Here is a 25,256-nt window from a genome sequence, read left to right on the forward strand (position 1 = left end):
GGTTGCCTGGCAACGGGCGCGCAGGGCGGCGGCCATGAGCCGGGCCGAGGCATCGGCCGAGGCTGAGCCGCAGCAGGTCGCGAAGCCGTCGAGGCGCGCCCCGTCCGTGGGTGCCGGGGATGCCGAGGAGCGGGTCGCGGCACGGCGCCTCCGCATCGCGGCCCGGCAGGAGGCCAAGCGCCGGTGCGGGCGGGGGGCACCATCCGGGGAACGAGCCCCGCCCCCCCCGCCGAGACCTGGCCCCTCCCGCCGCAGCACCCGCCAGTGCCATGGGCGGGGGGCTGATGCCAGGGCTCCCCGACTGCGCTGCCCCCTCCCCCCCTCTACTGCCTTGGGCCCCCAAGACCCAGTGCCAGAAGGCAAAGGGGCCCCAGTCCATGCTGGATGGCAGTGGTCCAGGCTGGGCGGGCCTTGGCCCAGGGGTGGGAGTGTTGTGAGAGTGCTGACAGTCTTTCAGATCAGCAGTCCTGAAAACAGGCAGCGCGGGTGTCCCAGCAGACCGGCCTGCACAAGACCAACCTTCTTTCCTGCATGGGGTCGAAGGAGCAGGTGTCGCTGCGGACAAGCTGGGGAGCCGTCCGCAGAACAATCCACGCGGGCTGCCTTGGTTGGAGACTCCAACCAGACACGAGTGTATTCTGTAACCCCCCCCCCCCCAAGACCCCCTTTGGGTTGGTCTCCCACCCACATACTGAGATGTTTCAATCTTGTGGATTCATGGGCTTACAGGAGGCAAGGTGACTCAATAAGAGATCTGGCAGGGACAAGGAGATGATGTGTTATTAAAGCTTATGTCTCTACCCCCCACCAGGGAGGCCCTGGGAGAAGACCCAGATGCAAAGAAGGCTGAAGAAGAGGAGCAGAGCAGGAGCCATAAGCAGATTGAAGAGAGCAGACAGGTTAGGAGTAGGCTTTGCGGCCAGGGAAATGGGGTTGACAAGTCCATTAAGGACCATTGCTCCATGTACATGTGGCTTTGCAGTCCTGTTAACATAGCCTGACAGCTCAGGGTCAGCCAGTGGATATGTTCTGAAGGAGCACGGTTGCACACAGGTACTTGCTATGACCACCAGAGACTGATTCTTGAAATACTTTATAGGGAATTTCATTGTAACAAGCTTCTGTGCTACAGAAGATATCCGTGGGCCAGACCAAGCCTCTTTGCAGTCTGGATCTTCCCTGAAGGCTATAGATTGCTGACTTCTGTTCTAAAACATCTGATATTTTCTAACCTACTTGACTTCCTGAACTTCCTTGACTTCCTCCTGTTTCCAGCTGTGCAAACAGGGAGCCAACATGCAATATCTTGAGCTTTCAAGTACAGATCAGACCACGCTGTGTCCTGACCTCACAGCAAAGGAATGGTGAAGCTAGAGCCTGCAAGAGAGAGCTGAGAGTGGAGCTGTACTGCAAGAGCTGCATGTGGTTTGGGTGTGTTCAGTCTTTTCCTGAAAATAAACCAGTGTGATGCCATGATGATAAACTATGGTTGGGTGTGTGAATCCCTGCCAGGTGACATCCCAGATTCATACTTTTATTTAAGCACCTCAATATAAGCATAGGAACCAGCCTGTAGGGCAGGCAGATGTGGAAGTGCTGGCCATGGAGCCTTCCAAAGCATGTAATTCAGTCCATTTGGCCTCATGGTTGTTACGTCCCTTTCCTGTCCTTGCAGAGGCTGGCAAAGCTGCTCCTTGATGGCATGCAGCTAGTAACGAACATCCAGGTGGCTGCCGATGCCAGGGAGACACAGAGGAGGACTGAGGAGGCTGAGCTGAAGCGGCAGAGGTGAGAGTTTGTGTAGGTATGACAGGTGTTGGCTTTGGCATTCCCTGACACGGACATCTCAGAGCAAGGCAACCCGGTCTCTGATCAGTGGGAACTATGTTGGAGACTCCCAGGCATTGGAAAAATGCCCTTAATTGACCTAAAAGTAGAATGACCCCGGTTTGCCTGGGACAGTCCCAGATTTTGGAGGCTGGTCCTGGCCGGCTGGTGAAAATTAAAATGAGCATCCCTAGTGTGGGGCATGGGGGGAAAAGCTGCAGGAGCTGTGAAATAGGAAGCCTTAGTAGATAGCAAAATTGCCATAGAATAGGTTATTCTGATTAGTGGAATGACCATCAATGCTGACCTTGTGAAGGAACAGCTTGAGAGGCTGGATACCTTCAGGTCAGCCGGCCCTGACAATTTACACCCCAGAGTACTCAAGGAGCTGGCTAGCATCATAGCTCAGCCTCTGGCACAGATCTTCAAGAGCTTCTGGCGCGCTGGTGAAGTGCCCGATGATTGGAAGGAAGCCAGTGTAGTGCCTATCTTCAAAAAAGTGAGGAAAATGGATCCGGCAAACTACAAGGCCCATCAGCCTGACCTCTATCCTGGGGAAGGTCTTAGAAAAAATCATCAAGGAGGCCATTTTTAATGGACTGGCCGATGGCAACACCCTGAGGGACAGCCAGCACGGGTTTGTTGCGGGTAGGTCGTGCTTGACCAGTATCATTTCCTTTTATGACCAGGTGACCTATCACCTGGACAAGGGGGACGAGATTGATGTCATATATCTCGACTTTAAAAAAGCCTTTGATCTGGTATCCCATGATCACCTTTTGGCAAAACTGGCCAACTGCAGCCTCGGGTCTACCATGATCCGCTGGCTAGGGAATTGACTCTATGGTCAGACCCAGAGGGTGGTGGTTGATGGAAGTCAATCGTCATGGTACCCTGTGACCGGTGGGGTCCCTCAAGGCTCTGTCCTTGGACCTATTTTGTTCAACCTCTTCATTAATGATGTGGACATTGGAGTCAGAAGCGGACTGGCCAAGTTCGCCAATGATACCAAACTTTGGGGTAAAGCATGCACACCTGAGGACGGGGGTAATCCAGGCTGACCTTGACAGGCTCAGTAAATGAGTGGACGAGAACCTGATGGTGTTTAACACTGAAAAATGCAAGGTTCTCCACCTTGGGAGGAAAAACCTGCAGCATGTCTATAGGCTCGGCAGTGCTACACTGACTAGCACCATGGACAGAGGGATTTGGGGGTCATGATTGACCACAAAATGAACATGAGCCTGCAATGTGATGCTGCAGCCAGTAAAGCGAGCAAAATGCTGGCTTGCATCCATAGATGCTTCTCAAGCAAATCCCAGGATGTCATTCTTCCATTGTACTCGGCCTTGGTGAGGCCACAGCTGGAGTACTGTGTCCAGTTTTGGACTCCACAATTCAAAAAAGGATGTGGAGAAGCTTGAAAGGTCCAGAGGAGAGCCACGTGCATGATCAGAGGTCAGGAAAACAGACCTTATGACGAGAGGCTGAGAGCCATGGGACTTTTCAGCCTGGAAAAGCGCAGGCTGAGGGGTGACCTGATGGCCACCTCTAAGTTTATAAGGGGTGTTCACCAGGACCTGGGGGAACGTTTGTTCACCAGAGCGCCCCAAGGGATTACAAGGTCAAACGGTTATAAACTCCTGCAAAACCGTTTCAGGCTGGACATAAGAACTTCCTTACTGTCCGAGCCCCCAAGGTCTTGAATGGCCTGCCGCCGAAGGTGGTTCAAGCACCTAATTTGAATGCCTTCAAGAGAAACCTGGATGTTTTTCTTGCTGGGATCCTATGACCCCAGCTGACTTCCTGCCCCTGGGGTGGGGGGCTGGACCCAACGATCTTCCGAGGTCCTTTCCAGCCCTAAGGTCTATGAAATCTATGAAATTAATACTGATTGTTACTTTACAGGTGATTGTTAACATCTGTGAAGTAAGTGGGTCATTAAATGGGCCAATGACTCCCTTAGTTTCCTGAATAGGAATGCCAGAGCATCCCTACCCCTGCCTCTGCCTGCAGCAGGGGTTGAGGGAAGGGCAGTGTACCAGATTTCACATAGTTCCAGATTTTACATTCTCCCAAATGGTCACCCTGCCTAAAAGAGCAAGCAGCTGGCAGGTTTGGCTCTGACTTGCAGAGGTGCCAGCATGCAACCTAGGATGCGTGCTTCTGAAGTGAGCCTGTAATTCCACCAGGGTGCACTCTAGCACTGAAGAGTAAGGTGGTTGGCAGAGTTCTTGTAAGAACTGTGTGCCCTGTGTTCAAGCTGTCTGAACTTGATCTAATCTTGACTTAGTCAAACTAGCACTGGCCTTTCCTGTGTGAGACTGTGTAATAAATGATTTAAGGTAAATAGCTTAGTGGATGAAGGGAATGCAGTGTACCTAATATACTTGGGACTTTAACTTTTTTCCAACTAAGTTGGTCTAATACAAGATATGACATCTACCCAAAGAACCTTTCCTGCCTGGACTTTAGTACAGCTTTTGACAGTTTTCCACATGATCGTCTCATAAGTGAAGTGGAGCAATGTGAACTAGACAGAATTACTATTAAATGGATATAGTATTGGCTGAATAACCACCAACAATGACCCTAAATGGATCCAAGGCAAAATAGCAGTTCTCAATTGGAGTCTGCCACCCGTCTGTTCCAGGTCCTGTGCTGTTTAACATGTTTATTACTGATTTGGAGGCAAGAATAGAGAATATTCTGAGCAGTTAACTTTCTGAGCAGATTACACTTATCTGGGAGGAGTTGCAAACATTTTAAAGGACAGGATTGCAATCCAAAAGGATACTGATAAATTAGTGAGCTGGGCTATAGGCTGCAAAATAGAATTCAGCAGACAAATGTGATATGCTACTTCCAAGGGAAGAAAAAGCACATGTTCAGAATGGGGGATAACTGGCTGGCCTGTACTCTGTTGAGAAGGATCTGGGGTTTATGGTTATGTAGACTCAACTTGAGTCAGCAGTGTGATGCAGTTTTGGCCTACCTTAGCAGAGCTTGGAGTTGATAGCACCACTCTGTTTAATAGCTCTGATTAGGTCTCAGTTGGAGTACTGTGTCCAGTTCTCTTTCTTCATTTTTAAGTAGGAAATAGAGAAACTGAAGAGGATCCAGAGGCAGATGATCAAGATGAAGCATGTGGAATGCAGCTGTAGGGTGAAAGGTTGGAAGGAATGAGTTATATTTAGTTTGGAAAAAAGGAGATCAAGAGGGACATGGTAACAGTTTTGAAATATCTGAAAGGTTGCCATAAAGAAGAGGCAGAATAACTGTTCTCCCTGCTACAGGGGACATGATTCAGTAGGTGCCTGTATGTGTGCTCTGACACATTCTACTTAGAATGCTTAGTTGAATTTGCTCTGTGTTCTAATTACAACACTCTGCCATTGCCACTGGGGTGCTTAAACTGAAGCTTCTTGAATGAGCTTTAGTTAAAGCATCCCATGGCCATTTTTAAATATTCAGGGGCTTAATACATGTGACACTGCAGCATTTTAATTAGAGCAGCTCTCTGGAAACCACTCTAATTTAAACGCCCTATCCCTGAGCACATGCATTGGCAATGCATAAGGGGTGCACACGGGTGCATGTGCACCCCATGAATTTGGTGTTGCACCCCCTGCAATCGGCCGCTGCTGACATTGGCAGCAGTCCCTGCAGGCAGTCACCGATCACCCCTCCCCCCTCCCCTTGTTGCTGACACCATCTGTGGGCAGTCGCAGATCATCGCTGCCACCACCAACGCTGCCATTAGTGTCTGCGGGAGCTCCCTACGGCCACGCCACCACCACCGCCACCCTGTGTTGTATTATCTGTCTTATGATGGCTTCTCTCCACAGGCTTGAGAAGCTGGACAATGAAGCCAAGACCAACCAGGACAAGTTTGATGAGATCACCTCAAAATGGGACTCAGCGAGGGAGAAGATCATCCCTCAGGACCTATGGGAGGTGCTCAACCAGCAGCAGCAACAGTGCGCTCTGCTCATAGAAGAGAAAAACAAGCTCATCGGTGAACTGCAGCAGGTGGGGTGCCAGAGTTGTGTATGTTGAGGGGGAGGGAAGCTGGTAATGGGCACGGCTGGAGCATGTAGATATCAAAAAGACACTGTCCAAGAGTAAGGGCATATCTGTACCACCTCTGCAGCATTCTCTGCCTACTCATCCCACTCCAAACCCTGGGCATGAGCACGCATACACCCACTGAGCACATGCTGCCCCCTGAGCGCACACTGCACCTAAGACAGCTGAGGAAGCTGCATTTCCTCATTTCTAGGAGCTGATGCATATGTGAGGTAGGTATGGCTATGCAGGACCTTCTTGGCAGCATATCCAGACACAGCACAGAGCAGTGTAGATATGCTGTAAGTGACTAGCACCAACCAACTCCTTTCATTTGTCAGTGCTGCTGGGCACCTCTATATTGATAAAGCAGCATACTCTGGTTGTATGCATATACTGCCAATAACATACCATGTTGCTGGTCCCAGCCCTTATGAAGAGACCTGAGAGAGCAGAGCATCTCTATGGTAGTGGAAAATCCTGTCCTGGAAGGAAGTGGGCTTCCTTTCCCAGGGGCTTAGGAGGAGACTGATTGAATAATTATGAAGCAGGCCTTGACATCATCTCTGAAAGAGTCATCCTCCCAGATATCCCTGCACTAGTGTTTGCTCAGGATGTGATCTGTCATTGGTCAGTGTTCCTCTGTCTTTTTCTTAGAAAACTCCTACAAAACACTTAGGGCAGGGACAGATTGGGAAGCTGTCCCTTAACTTTTATCTGGACCCAGTGCGCATTTCTCCAGGACTTCCATCATGGTCCTCTTGCAGAATCCCTGCATCCCACTCTACCTTGCTCCTGCTGATTTGCTTTGTACAGAAGGAGCTTGGATAGAAGGGTGATGGGCCAAAACATTAAACAGCAGGGACCAGGTGAATGTGGAATGGCTCTCATTCACTTAAGAGTCTGGACATAGGGCACTTTAGCACTAGTGTAACTTACAGTATTTTGTATCCAAATGTAAATTACACTAGTGTCCCCAAGTAGCTCCTGTAATAATACTTATTAGGTTGCCTCACCACTAGGTGCCAGGGGAACATGTAATATCCTGTTTGCAGTGAGCAGACGGCTATCCTGGGATAACTACAGACATGTATCACCTATCTCAGTGTAAATTACACGAGTGTAGGTTTACCTGTGATTTTTTTCCATGAGTAATTCTACGCTAAATTTAAGGAACTTATATCCTTCTTTGCTGGCTGTTTTATGCTGTTGGAGTGGGTTACACTGATATAAACCTGTTGTGTGTCCAGGCCCCTAGAGATACAGAAATTACAACTTGAGTAACCCTTTCTTCTTCCCCCCCCCCTCCGAGCTCGTGTATGACACCCTGAATTCATAGCTCTGCCAGGGCTCCATGTCCAAGTATCCATGAGGTTTCCTAGTCCTATATAGGCAACTTCTAAATACCCCAGGCAGTGGGGCTTCTTTTTCTTTGCTAGGGAGTATAACAGATCTCCTCTCTCCTTTTTCCTTTTTTAATCATAATTGTATTTCTGATTTCATTGTCCTTGTTCTGTACAATGGTGTGTGAAGGAGTAGGTACAGGATGTTAGTTTTCAGGTTCTGAGGCTTGTGACCAGTCCTCTCAGAAAGCCTTCTCTGCTCAGTGCCTCTCTCCTTCTTTAGGAGCTAAAAAACAAAGATGAACAATACACAAAGGATCTCAAGAAACAATCTGATGACATCAACCTGCTGCTGGAGAGAATGGAGGAGCAGATCCGAAACCTAACCAAAACCTATCGGCGGGAGCTCATGCAAATCGAGGTAGGTAGCAAATGCACGGCAGGATGGCAGCAGGCGGTGACTGAGCCCAATGGGAAAGCCAAAAGGCTATTCTCTTTAATGAAATTCCCCTGACATAAGGGTATCTTGCTCATCACATTCACACTGAAGCAGTGTTTGGGTTAGCTCCAATTCAGTTCAGTGAGGGCTATGGTCAGATGTCTCTTGATGAGTGCCCTGAGAATGGAGGTGAATTGGGGCTGAAGGGTGAAGGATGGAGCGCTAAGACGATTCTGGCATCTTTTCCTATCTAAGAGTATGGACAATACGACACAATCAATACAGAATATTTTATCTCAGAATTAATCGTAGTAAATTTACTGTATTTACCTGAATCCAAGATGACTTTGAATTTAAGGTGATGCTTCAATAGTTAGATTTTATATATGGAAAATTCATAGATTTGTTATAATTTTCCATGGATGGAGTCTAATTATTGGAGGGTTGTCTTAAATTCACTCCTTACTGCTGCAGTGGGGAAACTGCAGTGGGGCACGGATCTAGAGGGTGAGGGGGCCCCTACTTTCTCCCCTACTGCCTGCCCTGCTCTGGCAGTGCCTGCACCCCGTAGCCTCTGCCCCCTGCCAGTTCTCCACAGTCACTGACAGCCTCTTCTCTGTACCTGCCCCCCACAGCCTCTGCCCCTCTTCTCCCCCCTGCCGCTCACTGTCAGATGTGGCTTCAGTTCCATTCTCTCCCAGGCACAAAACACATGCAAGTTCTGACCCCTGCCTGGCCATTAACCAGTATCCCAGGGCTGATTGGCCAGGCAGGGGATGGAGCTTGTATGTACTCCATACCTGGAAGAAAATGAGACCTAGCCATGCCTGGCAGTAAGCAGGGAGGGGATTGGTGTCTACTGCAGCTATGTCTGGCCTCAGCTTGGGATCAGGACCAGGCTCAGAGCTGCAGCAGCCACCAGCCACCAACTCTTCTCTGTACTTGAATCTGAGATGAGGAGCCTTTTTTCCCATTTAGAATCGGGCTGGGGTAGGGGAGGAAACCCTTGTCTTGAATTTAAGTAAATAAGGTACTCCCCTGTAAAGAGCAAACATATCATCGGCTCATAAAGTTAACTGCATGCATGAGATACTATTGCACTGCCTGGCCAATAGGTGTTGGCAATCCAGTTTACACTGGGCAAACCCTGGTATTAAAGTGACTAAGAGGGTGAGCACAAGGAAAGTTCTATGCAGTAATTTCCCATAGAGTAAAGTTAGCAGGGCTGCATGTTGCATCCACTTTATTTTTACAACATAGTAAACTCAGTCTATTCCAGCGTTTCCCAAGCTTTTTCACCACAAGGCACACTTACATGGCCTCTCCCACCCCCACGGCACACTGGCTGAATGCAGAGTTGGTGTGGGGGGTGGCGAGCTGCCAAATGCAGAGCGGCTGAACGAAGAGCAGTGATTGGGGGGGTTGGTGACTGGCCAAAAGCAGAGCTGGGGAGGGCGGGGGGGTGGTGCACAGCCGAACGTAGAGTGGTGGGGAGCAGGTGGCACAGCACATGAATCACTGGCTGGAGCCATGCTCCCCGTATGGCTGGCTGGGGGCATGGTGGGGGGCATGGCTCCAGCCAGGCAGGGGTATAGCTCCAGCCCAAAATGCCATGGCACACCTGGACATGCCTGATGGCACACCGGTTGGGAAATGCTGGTCTGTTCAATAGTAAGTCTGTCATACTTCTGGGGTCACTGGATTCTAATGAAGACCAGTCAGTGGCAACTGACATAGGTGTAGTTACATGTTACTATTAGTATGTGCTAACTTTACAAATGTTATGCTGGTGGGGGCCCCAGGAATGGGCCTACAGCCCAGATTGGGCCCCCACCAGACCCCAGTGGCCTACATCGGGCCTCCTGCCAGCCCCTGCCCACCTACATGGAGTCCCCACTGCCCCCTGCTGGCCTGGATTGGGACTGCATCACCCCTCTGCTGGCCTGATCTGGCCTGTGGCCTGCCACCAGCCCAGATTAGGCCTGTTGGCTGAAATCAGACCTGTCCCCTGCTAGTCCACATTGCTCCCACTGCTTCCTGCCAGCCCAGATTGGGCCTGCTGCCCCCTGCTGGCTCACACTGTACCCTCTGCCAGTTAGAATAGCTCTGTCAGATTCATGCACTGGCCTTTTAGGTCAGTTGAACTGGATGATCCCTTAGCACTCACACTGTATTGACAAAAATGCCTCCCTGTAAGCTGACAAAGCAACCAGTCCACTTGGTGTCAAGTGTAAACCCCCAACCCTGCTTGGCCAAAAGTGCCAGTCTCTTGTAACTGTTGGGTCTGAGCTGTTTTCTAAGAAAAGGGACAAGGACGGAGCAAATGTCTAATGCTTCGAATGGTGAGCTTGAAGCATGAGGACTCAGCCACTGAATCCTCTCCTGACCTTGGATATTGAGAAAGGAGGTTGTCCTGAGGTCTGGGCAGGGCGAGTTGTCAACTCCAGCAGCATGAGTTTGAGCCTTGATCTGCTCTTGAACCACTCAGCCTCGCTGTGAGTGGGTACCTGATTATATGGACTGGAGAGTCCAAGGCAGTCAGACATGCTGCTGGGTGCATCACTGCTATGTACATGGCATTGGCTGTAGCAATGGGGTTACTTAACCACATTGTCCCAGTAGCCTCTTAGGCCATCACAGATGCTGCCTGCCTGGGCTTATTGTACCATGCAACCCAGCTGGCCTGAAATAGGAAACAGACCCCATGATGCAAAAGGTAATACATTCACAGCACCATCTCCTTGCAGAAGGCATTCGAGCTGGAACGGCGAGAGCTACTGACCAATAATAGGAGGAAGTGGGAACAAGCCATGCAAACCCACAACGCCCAGGAGGTGAGACCTATAAGTCTGTGACCCTGTGCCTTTCCTTTACAGGCTTCATGTGATCAAGCCTCCCTACCCTCTCTCTCTTCTCGTGACTTCACCTTGCTCCCAGGTTCACTTGGGCCGCTTGCTTTTTTTCTTATTACATTGACAAGCAAAGTTAGGAGAGCTGTTTTGGAGCATAGATGAAGCTCTTGAATTCCCTAGAGCAAATTGACAAAAATGGAGGATCTGTCCCTTGGTTTGCCCATAACCTTATTCTTTTGGGGAGGCTTCTGGGGGGCTGTGATGTTTCTGGAGCAGGGTTACAGTTGAACAGGTAAAACCAGACTAACTTTGGGGGCCATATTGAACTTCATCTGTGCTGAATATCTCTCTCAGCCTGGTTCATGGGCCATTATACACATACTAATGAAGAAACTAAAGCACGTGTCATGGCCATGCCTGGGGGTGGCCAACATTTTTACAGCTTTGTAAGCCACCTTTAAACTGGTGTAAAAAGGATTGGAAACATAATAGTTTGCCCTACAACAGCATAACTTTCTATTCTCCAGGGAAGAGTTATCTTGGGAAAGCACAGCAATAAAAGTATACTGGTATAAGTGTCGTATGTTCACTGTTATCTCATGGGTAGCTGCTTGCTCCTGCACTGCAGCAGTTGCCCTGGGATAACTGCTTGTTTGTTCACTCTGAATCACATTGTCATTTATGGTGTACAAAAGCAATATAAATTACAACAGTGGTAATGTGCCATGATCTAGGCCTTCAGCCAGACCTATATTTCACCCTGTGTGCACTCTGTATCAGGGTAGAATATAAGGTTGGTCTTTGAGGCAAAGACTGTCCCAAGACTGAAAGCAAGATGCAGTGTTCTTGCCTGATTGGCTGTAGCTGGGTTAGCTGATAACCTCTGAATCCATTTTCAACCCATGGTGTCACTGCCTGGGGATTATCCCTGTATAGCTTTACTGCAGGCTGGCTAGGGATGCTGCAGTCGCATGGACTAAGCAGCCACTGGGAGCCCTGGAGATTCTCTGCTTCATCCTCTTTTGAACCCCTAGCTGGAATACCTGATCAGCCGCATGAAGAAGGTGGAGGAGCATGAGAAACAGCTGAACCAGTTGCGGGGGCAGGATGCCAGGGAATTCAGCGCCCTCAAAATCCAACTAGAGAATGACGTGCAGGTATGGAGAGAGGACAGCCCTATAAGACTGGAGGGCATCAGTGCTCTATGAATGCAGGGTGTACCGTGGGAACACCCTGCAAAAGACTCGTGTCATTTAGATGAGCTAAATAACCCGTGTTACTAATGGCATTGCAGTTCCATGTTCACAAATGGTACTGTTTATGCTGAGTAAGGTGAGTGGCAGAGCTCTCAAAATGTCACTGAAGCATCCATGCACAGACTCAAAGAAGGGAAATCGGCTTGCTCTGTGCTGTGCTGTGCTGCCAGAGCTATCAACACTGCTGAGTTTGCGCTGGATTTTAACAGGCTGTCTGTCACCCAGAAAAAAAATGTCTTCTCTGCAATCTTCAGTCCACCTCTATAGTCCATGTTGCCTAGCACACCTGCAGTGAGGAAGCATGGGGCCAGTCACTTAGGGAGGCTGTGGAGGTTTCTAAGAGCAGGTTAGATGAACATCTTTCAGGGATGATCCTGTCAGAGTGTTCTTAGCTTGTAACGCTGGGCTCTCTTTACCTGCAGTCTGATAGAACCTGCAAGTGCTTGCATAATGCAAGGTCTCTCCCTGCTTGTGCCTAAGGACTTGGTTTAAAGATCTGAGTTTCTTTGCAATGCAGTTGTATTTTCATCCGTCTTCCATGGCAACAACTCTGTGGGAGACAGTTGAAATCTAGAGGTCTTGGAGATGTTAAAAATGCATGTCTTTAGCACTTCTTGTAACAGGACTTCTCTTCATCTTAGGAACTTTGTTATAAGATATCTACACTGTCTCCTTACAGTTGTCTCTCTACAGCTTGGGAAATCCTTGCTAGATTCCTCTGACTCTCCCCCAGGACAAGCCATGAGTAGGGGAGGAGTGCTGTGATTATAAACATTCCTCTGTATACTCTAGATTTTTTAAGATGCTTGTTTTCTGTGACATCTCAGATCCTTGAGCAGCAGCTCCAGCAGATGAAAGCCATTTACCAACTGAACCAGGAGAAGCTGGAGTACAACTTCCAGGTGTTGAAAAAGCGGGACGAGGAAAACACCATCATCAAATCTCAACAGAAAAGGAAGCTCAATCGGTAACAGCTCAAAACCAGGTTGCGCAAGGTCATGGCCAATTTGTTTCAGTCCCCTATGTGCCTCACACTTGATATTCCCCTTGTACTTACAAAGGTATTTAACAGGCTTTTCATGGACTAGAGTCCTTCCCCCTCCAAGCTCACTGCAGTTGCAGGGATGACATGAAGTTGATGTCTCTGTTCCCTGGCTCTGCCCCATGCCTGCAACCAGGCCCAGGAGCTGGTTGCTCCTGCTGTGGCTTTGTGCAAGGATTTACTTCCATTACGGCCCTGCTCTCCTCCTCAGGCTTTATGATGTCCTCAACAACTTGAGAATGAAGCTGGCCAGACAGATAAAACAGTTCCAGGAGGAGAACCAGAACCTGACGGCTGACTACAAGCGCATAGTAGAGCAGTACAGGGATGTGCAGAAAACAATGAGGTATGGTGCCTTCTAGAGGCATGGTTTTTCTCTGGTCATAAGGATTTGTAGGGCTATGAGCAGCAAACCTGTGCACCATGCAGTTATCTTCTGAGCAGATAGAAACTACCCACCAGTGGCTGGTTGGCTTGAGATGGAGCAGATTGCATGCTGGGAGAGGTCTATGGTCTGTGCCCTACCTCATTCAAATTAAGGGCAACTGCAGACCTCAAAGTGAGGCTGGGTGGGGAGCATTTCATCTTAGAAGCCAATGATTGGCCAATTTGCCTAGGACATGTGACACACAGAAAGGAAGCTCATTGGTTTGTTGTAACAGGAGACCAACTCCTCTTTCTATGCAGACAGTTTGCCACCATCAACACCCAGAAGTTCCTAGAGCTGTGGCTGATGAATGAGGAAGAAGCCAAGGGGCTAATGAGGAAAGTTCTTGATGCTGATCGTATTATTCATACCCAGCAACTGGGGCTTTTGTGGTCTGAGCCCAGCTATTGGTTCCTGAACAACATGGGCCCCATCATACAGAAGGGGAACAGAACAGCGACTGCACTGGCCCAGGAGGCATTAGAAGGTGGGATACACAGGAAAGATATATCTGTCCCCCTTCCCCCAGGCACTGGAAGCCCTTCACAGTGGTTACTGAAGCCAGCATTGCTGTTATCCCCAGATCCCAGAGGAAGATGCTGAGGCACAGTGATATAAAGGGGGCTTTCTAGGGTGGAGCCCTTAGCATCTAAAACTTCCACTCTCCATCTGCTTTGGGATTAAGGACAGAATATGAAGGCACCTGCCATTGTGCTTTCTGTTGCTGTAAGGCATCTATTCTAACGGGGCCCTATTCTGTTTTCCCTGAACAGTTTTCAGTCTAAAATAGAATTTCCAGAGAGAGGGTAGCAGAGGAAGAGGGTGAGCAGGGGTGATAATTCCAGGAGCATCTCAGGCATGGGACAAATCAGGGCCTGCTGATCACCCTGAAAGAATCAGAGTCCTCTCCTCATTCCTGGTTCTGAGCCAGTGTAATTAACTTCAAGAGGTAAAATCAGTGTAATGGAGTGAGGAGCAGGGCTCCCTGATGTTTGTAGTGAAACGGTGGCTGTCATTACAACCCAGTAGTGGAGACCTGTGAGTAGAAGAGTGTGGGTTGTGCTTTTTCCTGACAAAGCTCCAGAGTAGAACTGGACCTGAGAGAACTGACCATTGGAGCAGCAATAAGGAAGTAGGCAGTTGGCCTTGCATCCCCCTCTCCTGGCTTCTATCAGTCACCAAGGGCATAAAGATCCTTTGTAAGGATTCTTTTCATAAGATGTATGAAACTCATGTTTCCTCCAATGGGCCTGTGCCCTGACCCCTCCAGTGAGGTGCCCATGCCAGCACAAGGAGCAGCACAGGAGACTGGATCTTTTGAGCTTCTTTCTTTTGTGCTCCAGAGAGCAACCAGCCAAAAGCAGAGGATACAGAGGAGGCTGAGGATAAAGAGAGGCCTCTTCAGCACATCTCCCTGAAGACTGTCAAAAAGATCCTGGAGCTCCTGTGTGATGAATCAGTAAGTAGGGTTTGTGCTTGGTGGGGCACTGTTCATTATGTGGGCTGTGCCTTCACAGGAAGTAGGACTGGAAGAGGCCAGCCACTGTGACTGCTAGTAGCCATGCAACAAGCATGTATCCAGCAATCTTGATAAGAGCATCCTCTCTGGATACCAGACACCACAGCTAGAGAACCTGATACTAGGAACCCTACAGCGTCACAGAAGGAGAGTTGGAAGAATCAGTGCTTTGGTCACTGCCCTCGCAGGGTTTACTTTAAGTCCAGTATATTAGGATTATCCAAAGAAGTAAACCCCTCCCTACAGCTTCCTTGATCTGAGACTGGCCTGCTTTTTTTTTTTTTGCCCACGCCTTTACTTCTGGGGCAAAGGCTCCTGCTGCTGGCTTATGTGACAGTGCTGGACAGGTGAAATTCCTAGAGGAAGAATTCTTAAGTCTTACTGTTGTAGCACCCTGCATGCTGGGGTTTTGAGCCTTGATCAGGCTCTCAGCACTTCTAGGGAGTAGTAAGACATACCTCAATGGTGCTTCTACCTTAGTGACAGATCACAAAATACTCAAGGGTTTGAGTGCCCTGCTGTCACTGAAGATGTTGCTTGGACCTCAGTGGGGTTTCAAGATGTCAGGGCTTGAGCTTCCTCTTGGATATAGAGCCTCTGCCTCAGCACTATTGCTCCCTGCAATGTCAGAGACCACCTGGTCAGGTGGGGATCATAGCCTGTCATGGCTGATGCTCATCAATGCACTACAGTGATTCCCTTGTGCAGTGTGAGAGAGTGATTTATAAGATCACCCCAAGCCAGTGTTTGCCACCTCCCCTGCAGTTGTATGAACTCTTACTAATCAGGGGATGAGGCTGTTTTGCACTGTAGTTATGCCGAAGTATGCATAGTCCATCCAGCAAAAGCCAGATACTCTTCCCCATATAGATGTCTCTGTATTAGAGAAGCTGGGAGGGTCTGAGCCAGGAGCACTGCTGCAGTACAAACCTTGCTAAGAAGACCTACCATTCTTTAGGGTTTCTTGAGTTCCCTTTGTACGAATGTAGGACAGAGGAGTAGAAGGCAAGTCTACTGTTGATTCAGCAAGTCTGGTCCCCTGCTGTTGCCAGTAATCACATCATATATTAGTAGCAATATATCCATGCCCTGATACCATGTTGCTTCTAAAAGGCTGTTGTTTTTATGGGAAATGTCATCCGAGTACAACAAGGAAAATGTTCCCAAAAGAAAGGTTATTCATCAAAGGTTGTTGCTTTTAGCAGGTGTTGCTGCAAACAAGTGTTGACTGTAATATGGCAGTTCTCAAGCTTTGTAGACTCAAAGCACCCTTCAGAAAATGCCAGCTCTTAGCTTTTACTCTTTTTTTTATTTTACTATGGTAAAATAATAGAGCATTTTTTCTTGTAAAAAGAACTTAAAGGACTATAACAGGCGTGCATGTTTTTGGCATTATGACTTCCCCTGTGAAATCTACAGTATCTTGTGAATCATATAGCTGTTTGCATACTGCAGCAAACAGCTGTAATGTCTTTCAGGAACTGATCAAATTGCTGATGAGAGATACCTTAAAACCACAACAATTAGGGTTTCTGCACCACAACTCCTATTAGGAGGCTTTCCCAGTTCCTCATGTCCCTGCCTAGTTAGAAACCCTATGATCCCAGCCTCAGTTTATCCATAGCCATGAAAACAGAGTTCAGCACAGCACACCCCTTACAGACTTTCCAGGACAAGTTCTAACCACTTAGCAAGCTGGGTTCTACATTTGAAATGTGAATGGAAGTTCTCAATCTGCACTCTCAGGCTCTTCTGTGATTTCGTTTCAAGGGCTTCCTCATTGAAAGCAAGATGCTAAGTCTTCTGCAGCCGCTGGATAGGAATGAGCGTACCCTGATGACGCTGGATTCGGTCTTTATGGTCAGTTCTGCTTCTTGCAAAACACCTGTGGGTGGGAGCATGATGGTAACACACCCCTGAGGATTTGTGTTTAGTTCCTGGGGCCTGAGAGCCTCCCATGGTAATGCAATGTCCCAGAGGCAGATCAAGTGAGATGCTGCCTTAGAAACTTGCCACCTTCAAATGAGAAGGGAGAGGATATGGTCACTTATCACGTGATTAGAGTTTGCTGGTGAATTTTGCTGGGTAGCTGTGTGTGTTCCTCTCCAGCTGTCCTGGTGCATTTGTAAGAGGGCTGAATGGCAAAAGGGAGCAGAGTCACAATGTGGCATAAGCCCATTCTTCTCCTTCAATATCCCTGTTATCTTCAGCGCTCTCTCTTGCAATCCCCAGCATGTGCCCTCACCTGTCCTCCTGATGCTTCTTGTCCTGACTGCCTGCTCCTGTTGAAGCTGCCTGTCCTGGCCTCGGATCCTGTTGTCTTGCATTGTTCCCCACATTTCCCTAGTCCTGATAAGCCCTATATCTCCAAGGACCTCATCCCCACTGACAGATGCCCTTTAGGGCTGTGCAAAGCTTCGCTGGCTGTTTGGTTTCAATGCTGTTTCAACTCATTTTGAGCTCGAAACAGCAAAATCGAAACGAAATGAAGGGCTTTGAAACAGCCTCAAAACAAAACAAGGCCAGTCGAAACATTTCAGATTTCAAAGCAGTCCGGTGGTGGGAGGCAGGGGAGAGCCAGGGCTGCACTCCAAGCAGCTCCACGTGACTCAGCCCCATGGGGAGTGCAGCCCTGGCTCTCCCCACCCCCCTGGATCAGCTCTGATGCAGGGCCTGGGGAAAATCAGTTTGTGCGGGGGTCCACACACCTGGGAGCAGTCTGGCACAGCCCCTGCAGCCCTACCAGAGTGTGGGTGAGCCCCCGATCTGCCTGCCGGATGACAGGAGGCTGGTGCTGCTGGCTGGGGCCAGTGGCAGCACCAATCTTCCCGGCACTGGCTATGAGCAGTGCATTGAAACAGCAAAAAAAAGAGTTTTGACGGAATGAAACAGTGCTTTCAAAACTAAATGAAACTCTAAACAAAATACTATTCCATCAAAATGAAACAGAAGTCAAAGCAGAATGATGCTGTTTCTCACAGGCTTAATACCCTCATCCCTCACTTATAGAGCTCTCCATTTTGTACAGACCACTTTACACTGCCTGTTCCCACTGGGGCTTATCTCCCCAAAGTCCCTTATGGCCCCTTCTTCAGTGGGCTTCTCTTTTTATCTGCCGGGGTGGGGGGCGTGTAGAGCTCGGCATCATATCCTCTTTTCCCTCAGGCAGCGTATCTGCTACCCCCGAGCTTCCAACACCTGGCAGCCCAGAGAGGGTCCAAGAGCTTGAACTGAAGCCTGGGCATGCAAAATGCTTCATTGGGTCAGTGTGCCAGACCCCCCACCCCACATCACCAGAGGGGAAGAGCTGTTAATTAAGCTTCTCTACATGGGCTGCTCCGAAAACAGGAGTAAATTGGGGCTAGACGGCCACAGCTTTATTTCACCAAGTGATGACTGGCACTTGGCGTCTTTCCTCTGCAGGCTCTAGACATTGACAGTGAAGCTGACGTCTATAGGCTGGTGGATTACTTCTTGAAGTTCAAAGCCCAACAGGATGCCTCCAGCCAGGTAGAAACATAGACCACAGGAAAGGGCAAGTCAACAGCCCTCTAAGAAAGGTCATGTTTTTAACTCTGTGCCATACAATTTGGTGATTAGCACTAGACCCCACTATGGTCCGCATTCAAACCTACTGTCAGCAGCTGAAATGCCAGGCATATGGTGGAGGGGATCTGATCCACTTCAAACTAGACTGATGTTAACCCAGGGGCAGGCAAAATCTGGCCCGTGGGCTGAATCCAGCCCACCACAACATTCTATCTGACCTGCGGGGCTCCTAAAAATATATAAAGTAATATTTATCTGCCCCAGACAGCCTGTTAAAACTGACAGGAGCCAGGGGCAGTAGGACCCAAGGGGAGCCCAACCCTGCCCACTGTGACAGGGGCAAACTTTCACCCCCAGTGCAAGAACCAGCCCACCTCCTGTCTATAGGCCAGCCGACCACCTCACTTGCCCGTCATGCCTTTATGTAATAGTACTGAGATGTTAATTAGGTGGGAGGCTGCCAATTTTAAACCCTAATATTTAGGGGAATATCTGCAGGTCCGTTCCATCCCTACACTGCGGTCCAAGCCTTGCAAATGGCATCCCAGGCAGCTAAACTCAGCTGTACCCTTCACCCCCTTAGCTGTGGTCCCCTCTCTGGGACCTTCAGCTTCCCCTTAGGCCCTGGCCCCATCTCATGCCAGTCGGGCTCCTGAGACTCTTTGCTCTGGGCATCCCTCACGGTGGGCCACCTTGGCCTTTCAACCCGCCACTTTGGGTCCTGGCCCCAGTATGGGCCAACTGAGAGTCCTTTAGGACAAATCTAAGTTGCTTGCCTGCTTATAGGGTTCAGGGCCCCCCAATTCTGGCTCAAATCCTTCGTAAAGCAAGCCTGGCCCTGCAGGCTCACTCACCTCAGCAGGCTCAGGTGCTTCAGGAAGCTTACCTGGCCTTCCCTGCATTATATAACCCACCCAAAGGTGGGGGTTGAGGTTAAGGCGCCCTGACCCACCTTCTATCAAGGAGGTGATCACTCCTGGCATTTACCTGGGAACTGCTGCACCACCAGCTGCCCCATCAGGCCTTCCTGCTCCGGCAGGGTGCAGTTTTAGGTCATGCCCAGGACCAATGAAGCCTCTAAGCAATGCATAGCCTCACCATTACTCCAAGGTGTTTCTGGCAGAGCTCAGCAGAGAGATGCTTCCCCTGTGCTGGCTGATCACAAACTGCCCTCAGCTCAGGGAGCTGGGCCTTAAAATGGCCACCCTAATCAGGCACCTGCCCCTCCCTGGCCCAGTCCCTAAAGTGGCTGGCACCACCAGTGCCTTGCCACACCCATCCCTAGTCATTTCACTCCCTTCTTGCCCCCCTCACTGCTCCAGCACCAAGTCAGGGATTAGGGGGCAGGACTTTCAGTCACAAGGTGGTGACCAGGGGGCAGGACATCTGTCAAGGGGCAGGGCTACCAGTGCAGCCTTTGACAGCTTGCTAAAACTCAGTAAGCAGCCCTCCACCCAAAATAATTCCTCACCCCTGTGTTAACCCCATCTACCTCTTTCTTTCGAGTCCAGTAAATGCTAGTTTCCAGCCTAGCTACTCCACTGGGGCTGGGGATGACTGGAAGTTCCCAGTGTTTGCTGTAGGAGGCACTTACCTGCTGTGAGTGAATGAGAAAGTTAGAGTGGATGACCCTACTTGAAAACTGGGTTTTGGAAGCCTTGTGTGAAAGCAGTTAACTCCTGGTCTCTGTACTGTCCCATAGGGTAAGGAGAAGACAGTAGAGAAAGATGAAGATGCCTGTGAAGAAATAGATGGGGAGGTAGCAAAGGAAGAGGATGGCTCTACTGCTCCAGAGGAGAAAGGCAAGGCCCTTCTGCCTTCAGCAGCTTTACTGTCCTCTGTGTGCCTCCACCCTGATGACATCCTCAAAGCTCTCAAGGCCTTTGTCCAGGACCTACACAAGCTGAGGTGGGGACTGAGGTGTACTCAGAGATCCCTAGCTGGGACCAGAGTGGCTGGGCTGAGCCATTAGCTGGTTGGCTGGAAAGGGGAACATATGGATCACAGGAGAACAAGTGGTGTTGAAGTAGGGGAGGGAGAGGTGGTAGGATATGGCAGGGAGGGAGTGAGGCTGGGGAAGGCAGCTGGGGGTAGGATGAGTCTGGAGAATAGCAGACAGGACATGTATTTGCAAAGCAGGAGTAATTTATGCAGATGATATTGGGCAGAGCCATGATAGGGCAGGAAATGTCCCTGACAGCAAGCAGGGGGTGTGATCTACCTAGATGGGAAATACCAAGAAAGGTTTGTTGGAGGAGCAGGCAGTAGGTGAATGAAAACTGGAGGAGAAAAGCAGAACATTGATGGCAGGGAGACGGTAGGCTTCCCCAGGCTGGCCATGGACAGTGGCTCCTCCACTCATGCTTGTCTGCATGTCTGGGTGACTCTGGTGCACAAATGCGCTTGGAAAAGACAGCAAGTCAGGGGGGGCTGGAGCGTAGTTCCTACCCAGAACCCTGAGCCTCAGGCTTTGTTTTTCATCCCCTAGGGAGAAACAACCCCTAGGAAGAAGACTGTTGGATGGTCGGGACACCTCCACGGACTCAGGGTACTGGGACAACCTGGCGCACATCATCTCAGCACAGAAGCTAAAGCTTTGGGATGCACTGGAGGCAGCTTTGGAGAAATACTAGTAAGAGTGGTCCAGGGATGGCCCAGGCAGGTCTGTTCTTCAGCATGTGGGCACCTGGATCTATATTGCAAGCTGATGACTTTGCCATTAGTGGTATGCTGTAGAGACCAGCATGGGAATGTGCACCTGGTGTCTCCCAGCCACCCCCTGTAGGAATGACCAGGTCTGAGGCTCCTCTACTAAATTGTGCCTGGGGGACCGGGCTTTCGTGGAATGTTGTGTCTCCAGTCAGCCTACAATAAGCTACAGACACTGTAGGCTGAAGCAAACAAGGGGGCTGGATCTAGACTTTCCTTACAAACAGGTTAGCTCCCTTGGGTGAAGAACTTAATGAAGACAGACCTTGGCATATAGCTGGCCAGGTCCTTGTTCCTTGCCCAAGATTGGCTGCTGAGTGATGTGTGGAGGAAGCCCCCTCCATGGTAGGAGAGATGAATTTCCATTTCTTTTACAGCCAAATATTTCTCTGGGTCTTTCTGATCCTTGAACATTCTGTAAGTTAAAGCAGAAGGCAGGGTAAATTTGCACATTTATAGACTAAATCAGACATGTATAACATAAACTTTCATAAACAGAGGGCTTGCTTCATTAAATGCTGCACTTCTTCATTGGCTCTGGGGTTTGTGTCCTGAGCTAATGATGGGATGGCTGCAAGCCCAAAGCTGCGTGTGGGCCACTGAGCTTCAGGCTGAAAGTGCAGCCTTGGTTGGCTTGAGAACTTTTGAGCAGCTGTTTAGTTAAGCTGGTTAGAACATGTTGCTAATAACACCAAGGTCACAGATTTGATCCCTGGTTGATCTCTTTTGAGGACCCTTCCAGCTTTAGTTCTCTATGATATGATAATTAAAGCTTATATACGTGTTTCATTTAGTTAGGCTATAAATGGTGCAACTTTACTTTGCCTTCTTCCTGACTTCAGATTAACATGGCTAACTATCTCACCCTGTAAGTTATAGACCTGTCCAGAGCCTGACACAGCAGCTTCTCTGTGTAAAGAACCTGACTTACATCATCAACTGATTGTGTTCACAAATGAGCAAGGGAAAAAAATGGCCCTGTGATTAACTTCCTGACACCTGAAATGGAAAAAGAACTGCAGGCTCAGTGTTGTCATTAGGAACCTTGCCAGGGCAGTGTTGGTGACCTGGGAGGTGCTCAGAATCTGGTGCACATGGCACAAGGCAGGGAAGGTAGAGAGCAGGATCTGATATGTGGGTGGCAATGTGCGATTCCTGGGCTGAAGTGTAGTTGGGCCATGGCACCAGTTGCCCCCTGCTCTAGTGGAAGATACCAAAGGGTCCCAGCCTATAAGGGGTTGAGGTTTGGGTTGTGGTTATGAAGCACAAAGGTCGCATTACGACGGGTACAGGAATGAAGGCTTTGCCACTCAAATGTTAACCCTGTCCCTTCCTTTCTGCAAAGCAACATTCTGACGCAGAGATTGAAGCTGCTCATGAAAAACAGCAGTCTCCAGCAGCAGAATGCAGAGCTCCACTTGTTACTGCAGCAGTATTGTACCTCTCAGGTGAGTAGCAGAACTGAGGTCCCCTGGGGCTCTGTGCAGCTGCTAGTTGCAAGTAAATGCCAGGGCACTCAGAGCTTCTAGGCTCCATGCTGTGGAAGTTAGTGTCTGGAGGTGCCTGTCTTTAAGGAGCATGGTTGCCAACACAAGAAATTTTTTACTGATAATTGTAAACTTTTCTTTTTTTACCAACAAGCAAACTTTTTTACAGGCACATTTTTACTGATACATATTTCACATAATGTAAATGTAACTCTTCTACCAGGCCCTGCCCTGCTGCCAAGCACCATTTTAGAAGGGCTGCATTCAAATTTAGACCTTTAACACCATACAAAGTAAAAAGGTTTGGTTGTCAGGAAAGGTTTGCAGTTAAAAAAAATATATCTTAGGTTAGCAACTCTGTTTGACTGCAGCAGTGGTTTTATACCATGCTGCCCCCTCCTAATCACCCCCACATGCTGATATCCCTGACCACCCCCTATACCATGCTGTCCCCTCTATTTACCCCCCTTGCTTTACCCCCTCTGGTCCTGCTTCCCCTGGTCCAGCACAGATGCTCCCTGAAATAAGGCTACTTTCAACCCAGCAGTATTATAGGCAGCTGACAGGACTCAGAAGCAGCAGCAGCACATGGCTAGGAGGGAAGAATTCTAAAAAGCACTGAGAAAAAGCTCTCTGCAGGGTGCTGCACTCCTGCTCAGACACCAAATGGTGGTGGTGTGCTCTGTGTGTCCTTCAGTGGTCCACCCAACTTCTTTCCCACCAGAGATCTTCAATTAGCTCCAACTGCTTAGAGGTTTTAAGGACAGCTCAATTTTTTTAATGGACTTTACAGACGGGCTTTTTTAACCTGATTTTTTTTCTGACTGTCTATATTTATGAGCAGTTAGCAACCCTGTTTAAGAGGTAGCCTGGGAGCCCTAAGCATTCTAACTAGAGCTGGTGTTCTCAGGTCTTCCAGGCTCCCTATTAAATGAAATTGACACCCTTGTCCATTTCACTGGTCTGTTAGTAGAAATTGTCAGGAATGTCACTTTCCCAGGAAATTATGCAGAGGCCTGGAACACGATTACTTTCAAGGTCTACAATTCTAGGAAAACCAGCCAGGCCAGCTATTTCAAAGCTGTTGAGAACTGGGAGCCTAAAAAGCCTGAGAGACTTGCCTCTAAGTGGCTCCCAGCACCACAGCAGGGTTCCTAGAAGTCCTAAAAGTCCTGGCGCAAGGTAACAGTCGGGGCTTACAGTCTTCGTGCTGTGGAACTGCCTGGTTGAGAGCCAGTCAGCCTATGGAGCCCACTGGCTGTAGAGTCTTCAGTCTGAGTCAGTTCTTGTAGCGGGGCCCCTCCAGAGACACAGACCTCGAGGACTTGTCTAGGATCATTGTCATTCTTGTTTCACTGTTGCTAAGAGTCCTGGTAAAACTGGCCAGCAGTTGCTGAAACATAGACATTAGGGGCTGGAAGGGACCTCATGAGATCATCGGGTCCAGCCCTGTGCCCCCACGCCCCCCCCCCCCCCCCCCCCCCCCCCCCCCCGCCATAGGCAGGAAGTCAGCTGGGATCAGGTGACCCCAGCAAGAAATAAATCCATCTGTTTTTTTAAGGAGTCTAGAGTAGGTGCTTGCATCACCTCTGGGGGGAGTTTGTTCCAGACCCTGGACACACTCACTGTAAAGAACTTTTTTCTTATGTCTAGTCTACATCAGCCTTCCTGGAATATATGGCCGTTAGACCTTGTTATCCCTTGGGGAGCTCTGGAATATGTATGGCAGACACACCACTCTTTGGGAGATTCCTAATTGTTTCTGAGTTTCTGGTTCAAGGGAAATTTTACACATGTTGCTTTGGTCCTGATCCAAACCAAAACCATATTTAAAGCCAATGACTTCTCTCATGCACTGGAATCCCACATTGGCCAGTGGCAGCTCAGACCCAGGAGAGGCCCTTTGGTATGGACTGAGGTGATCATGCACATGCAGAATGGGCCAGGCACAGTAAGCACAGTAAGAGAGAAAAGTTCCCAACCATACATTGGCTTAGATCCATATGGCTAAGGGCCTCAAGGGGTCATTTGTGGAGGAGAGAGGTGGGCAATCTCCTTCCCATACCATGCCAGGTCAGAAGGATTCCTGGCTGCAAATCTGACATCATCCCACTTTCACTGGCTGCAGTTAAAATTGTCAGGGGGAGGTAGAGAGTGAGAAGAAGGCCAAAGACGCTTTAACTTTGTGATCTACTATGCTGTGGGATCACCTCCTGCAAAGTCCAGAGTCCCATTTCCTGGAACCACTTAAAGAACACCCCATGGGGGCACAATCTTGCAGTGATGCAAGCACATGTGGGCAATGCAGGCCCTGATAGCCCTTTTCCAACTCCCTGCTGCAAATGGTAATTCACAGTAGATGCAGCCATGAAAGATTTGGAACCTGGAAGGTTATATCCATTCCTCTTCTGACACCATTCCATAGTGCTGTTTCCTAGGAGCATTTCCAAGCTGCTTCAGGATGTGGATGCCTGTCTCCAGCGCTGTGCCATTCGTGGTATGAACAGCAGGCCTGTCATTTCATGGTGGACATGACTTCTCCCTTTACAGATGAATGATAAGTTGCTGATTCCTCCTACCCAGCTGATGGAACTGAGCCCACCATAACCATGGAAACCAGGGCGAGACTATCACCTTCATTTTCTTATCCTGTGAGTCTTTCCCAGTACAACAGATTATCCTCTGGAGTGTCAGCCTGACGGGACAGACAAGACTGTAATAAACCTCTCTTTACATCA

At 49.2% G+C, this 25,256-nt stretch overlaps 1 protein-coding gene across 2 annotated transcripts; it reads left to right on the forward strand.

The window, feature by feature from the left end:
* Positions 1–25,256, forward strand: DRC1 (dynein regulatory complex subunit 1). 2 transcript variants are annotated; one of them, XM_006272308.3, is made up of 17 exons: positions 1–183; positions 812–899; positions 1,676–1,788; positions 5,676–5,859; positions 7,522–7,659; positions 10,425–10,511; positions 11,564–11,686; positions 12,613–12,752; positions 13,039–13,173; positions 13,515–13,741; positions 14,598–14,713; positions 16,544–16,633; positions 18,197–18,283; positions 20,025–20,230; positions 20,811–20,954; positions 22,377–22,479; positions 25,069–25,256. In XM_006272308.3, exons 1-17 carry the CDS (start codon positions 35–37, stop codon positions 25,123–25,125), a joined length of 2,187 nt encoding a protein of 728 aa, XP_006272370.1. In that variant the 5' UTR covers positions 1–34; the 3' UTR covers positions 25,126–25,256. The 2 variants fall into 2 exon arrangements, with proteins under 2 accessions (XP_006272370.1, XP_059584479.1); XM_059728496.1 differs by lacking the exon at positions 18,197–18,283.

Source organism: Alligator mississippiensis, chromosome 5, assembly GCF_030867095.1.
Source record: "Alligator mississippiensis isolate rAllMis1 chromosome 5, rAllMis1, whole genome shotgun sequence".
NCBI classification, from domain to species: Eukaryota; Metazoa; Chordata; order Crocodylia; family Alligatoridae; genus Alligator; species Alligator mississippiensis.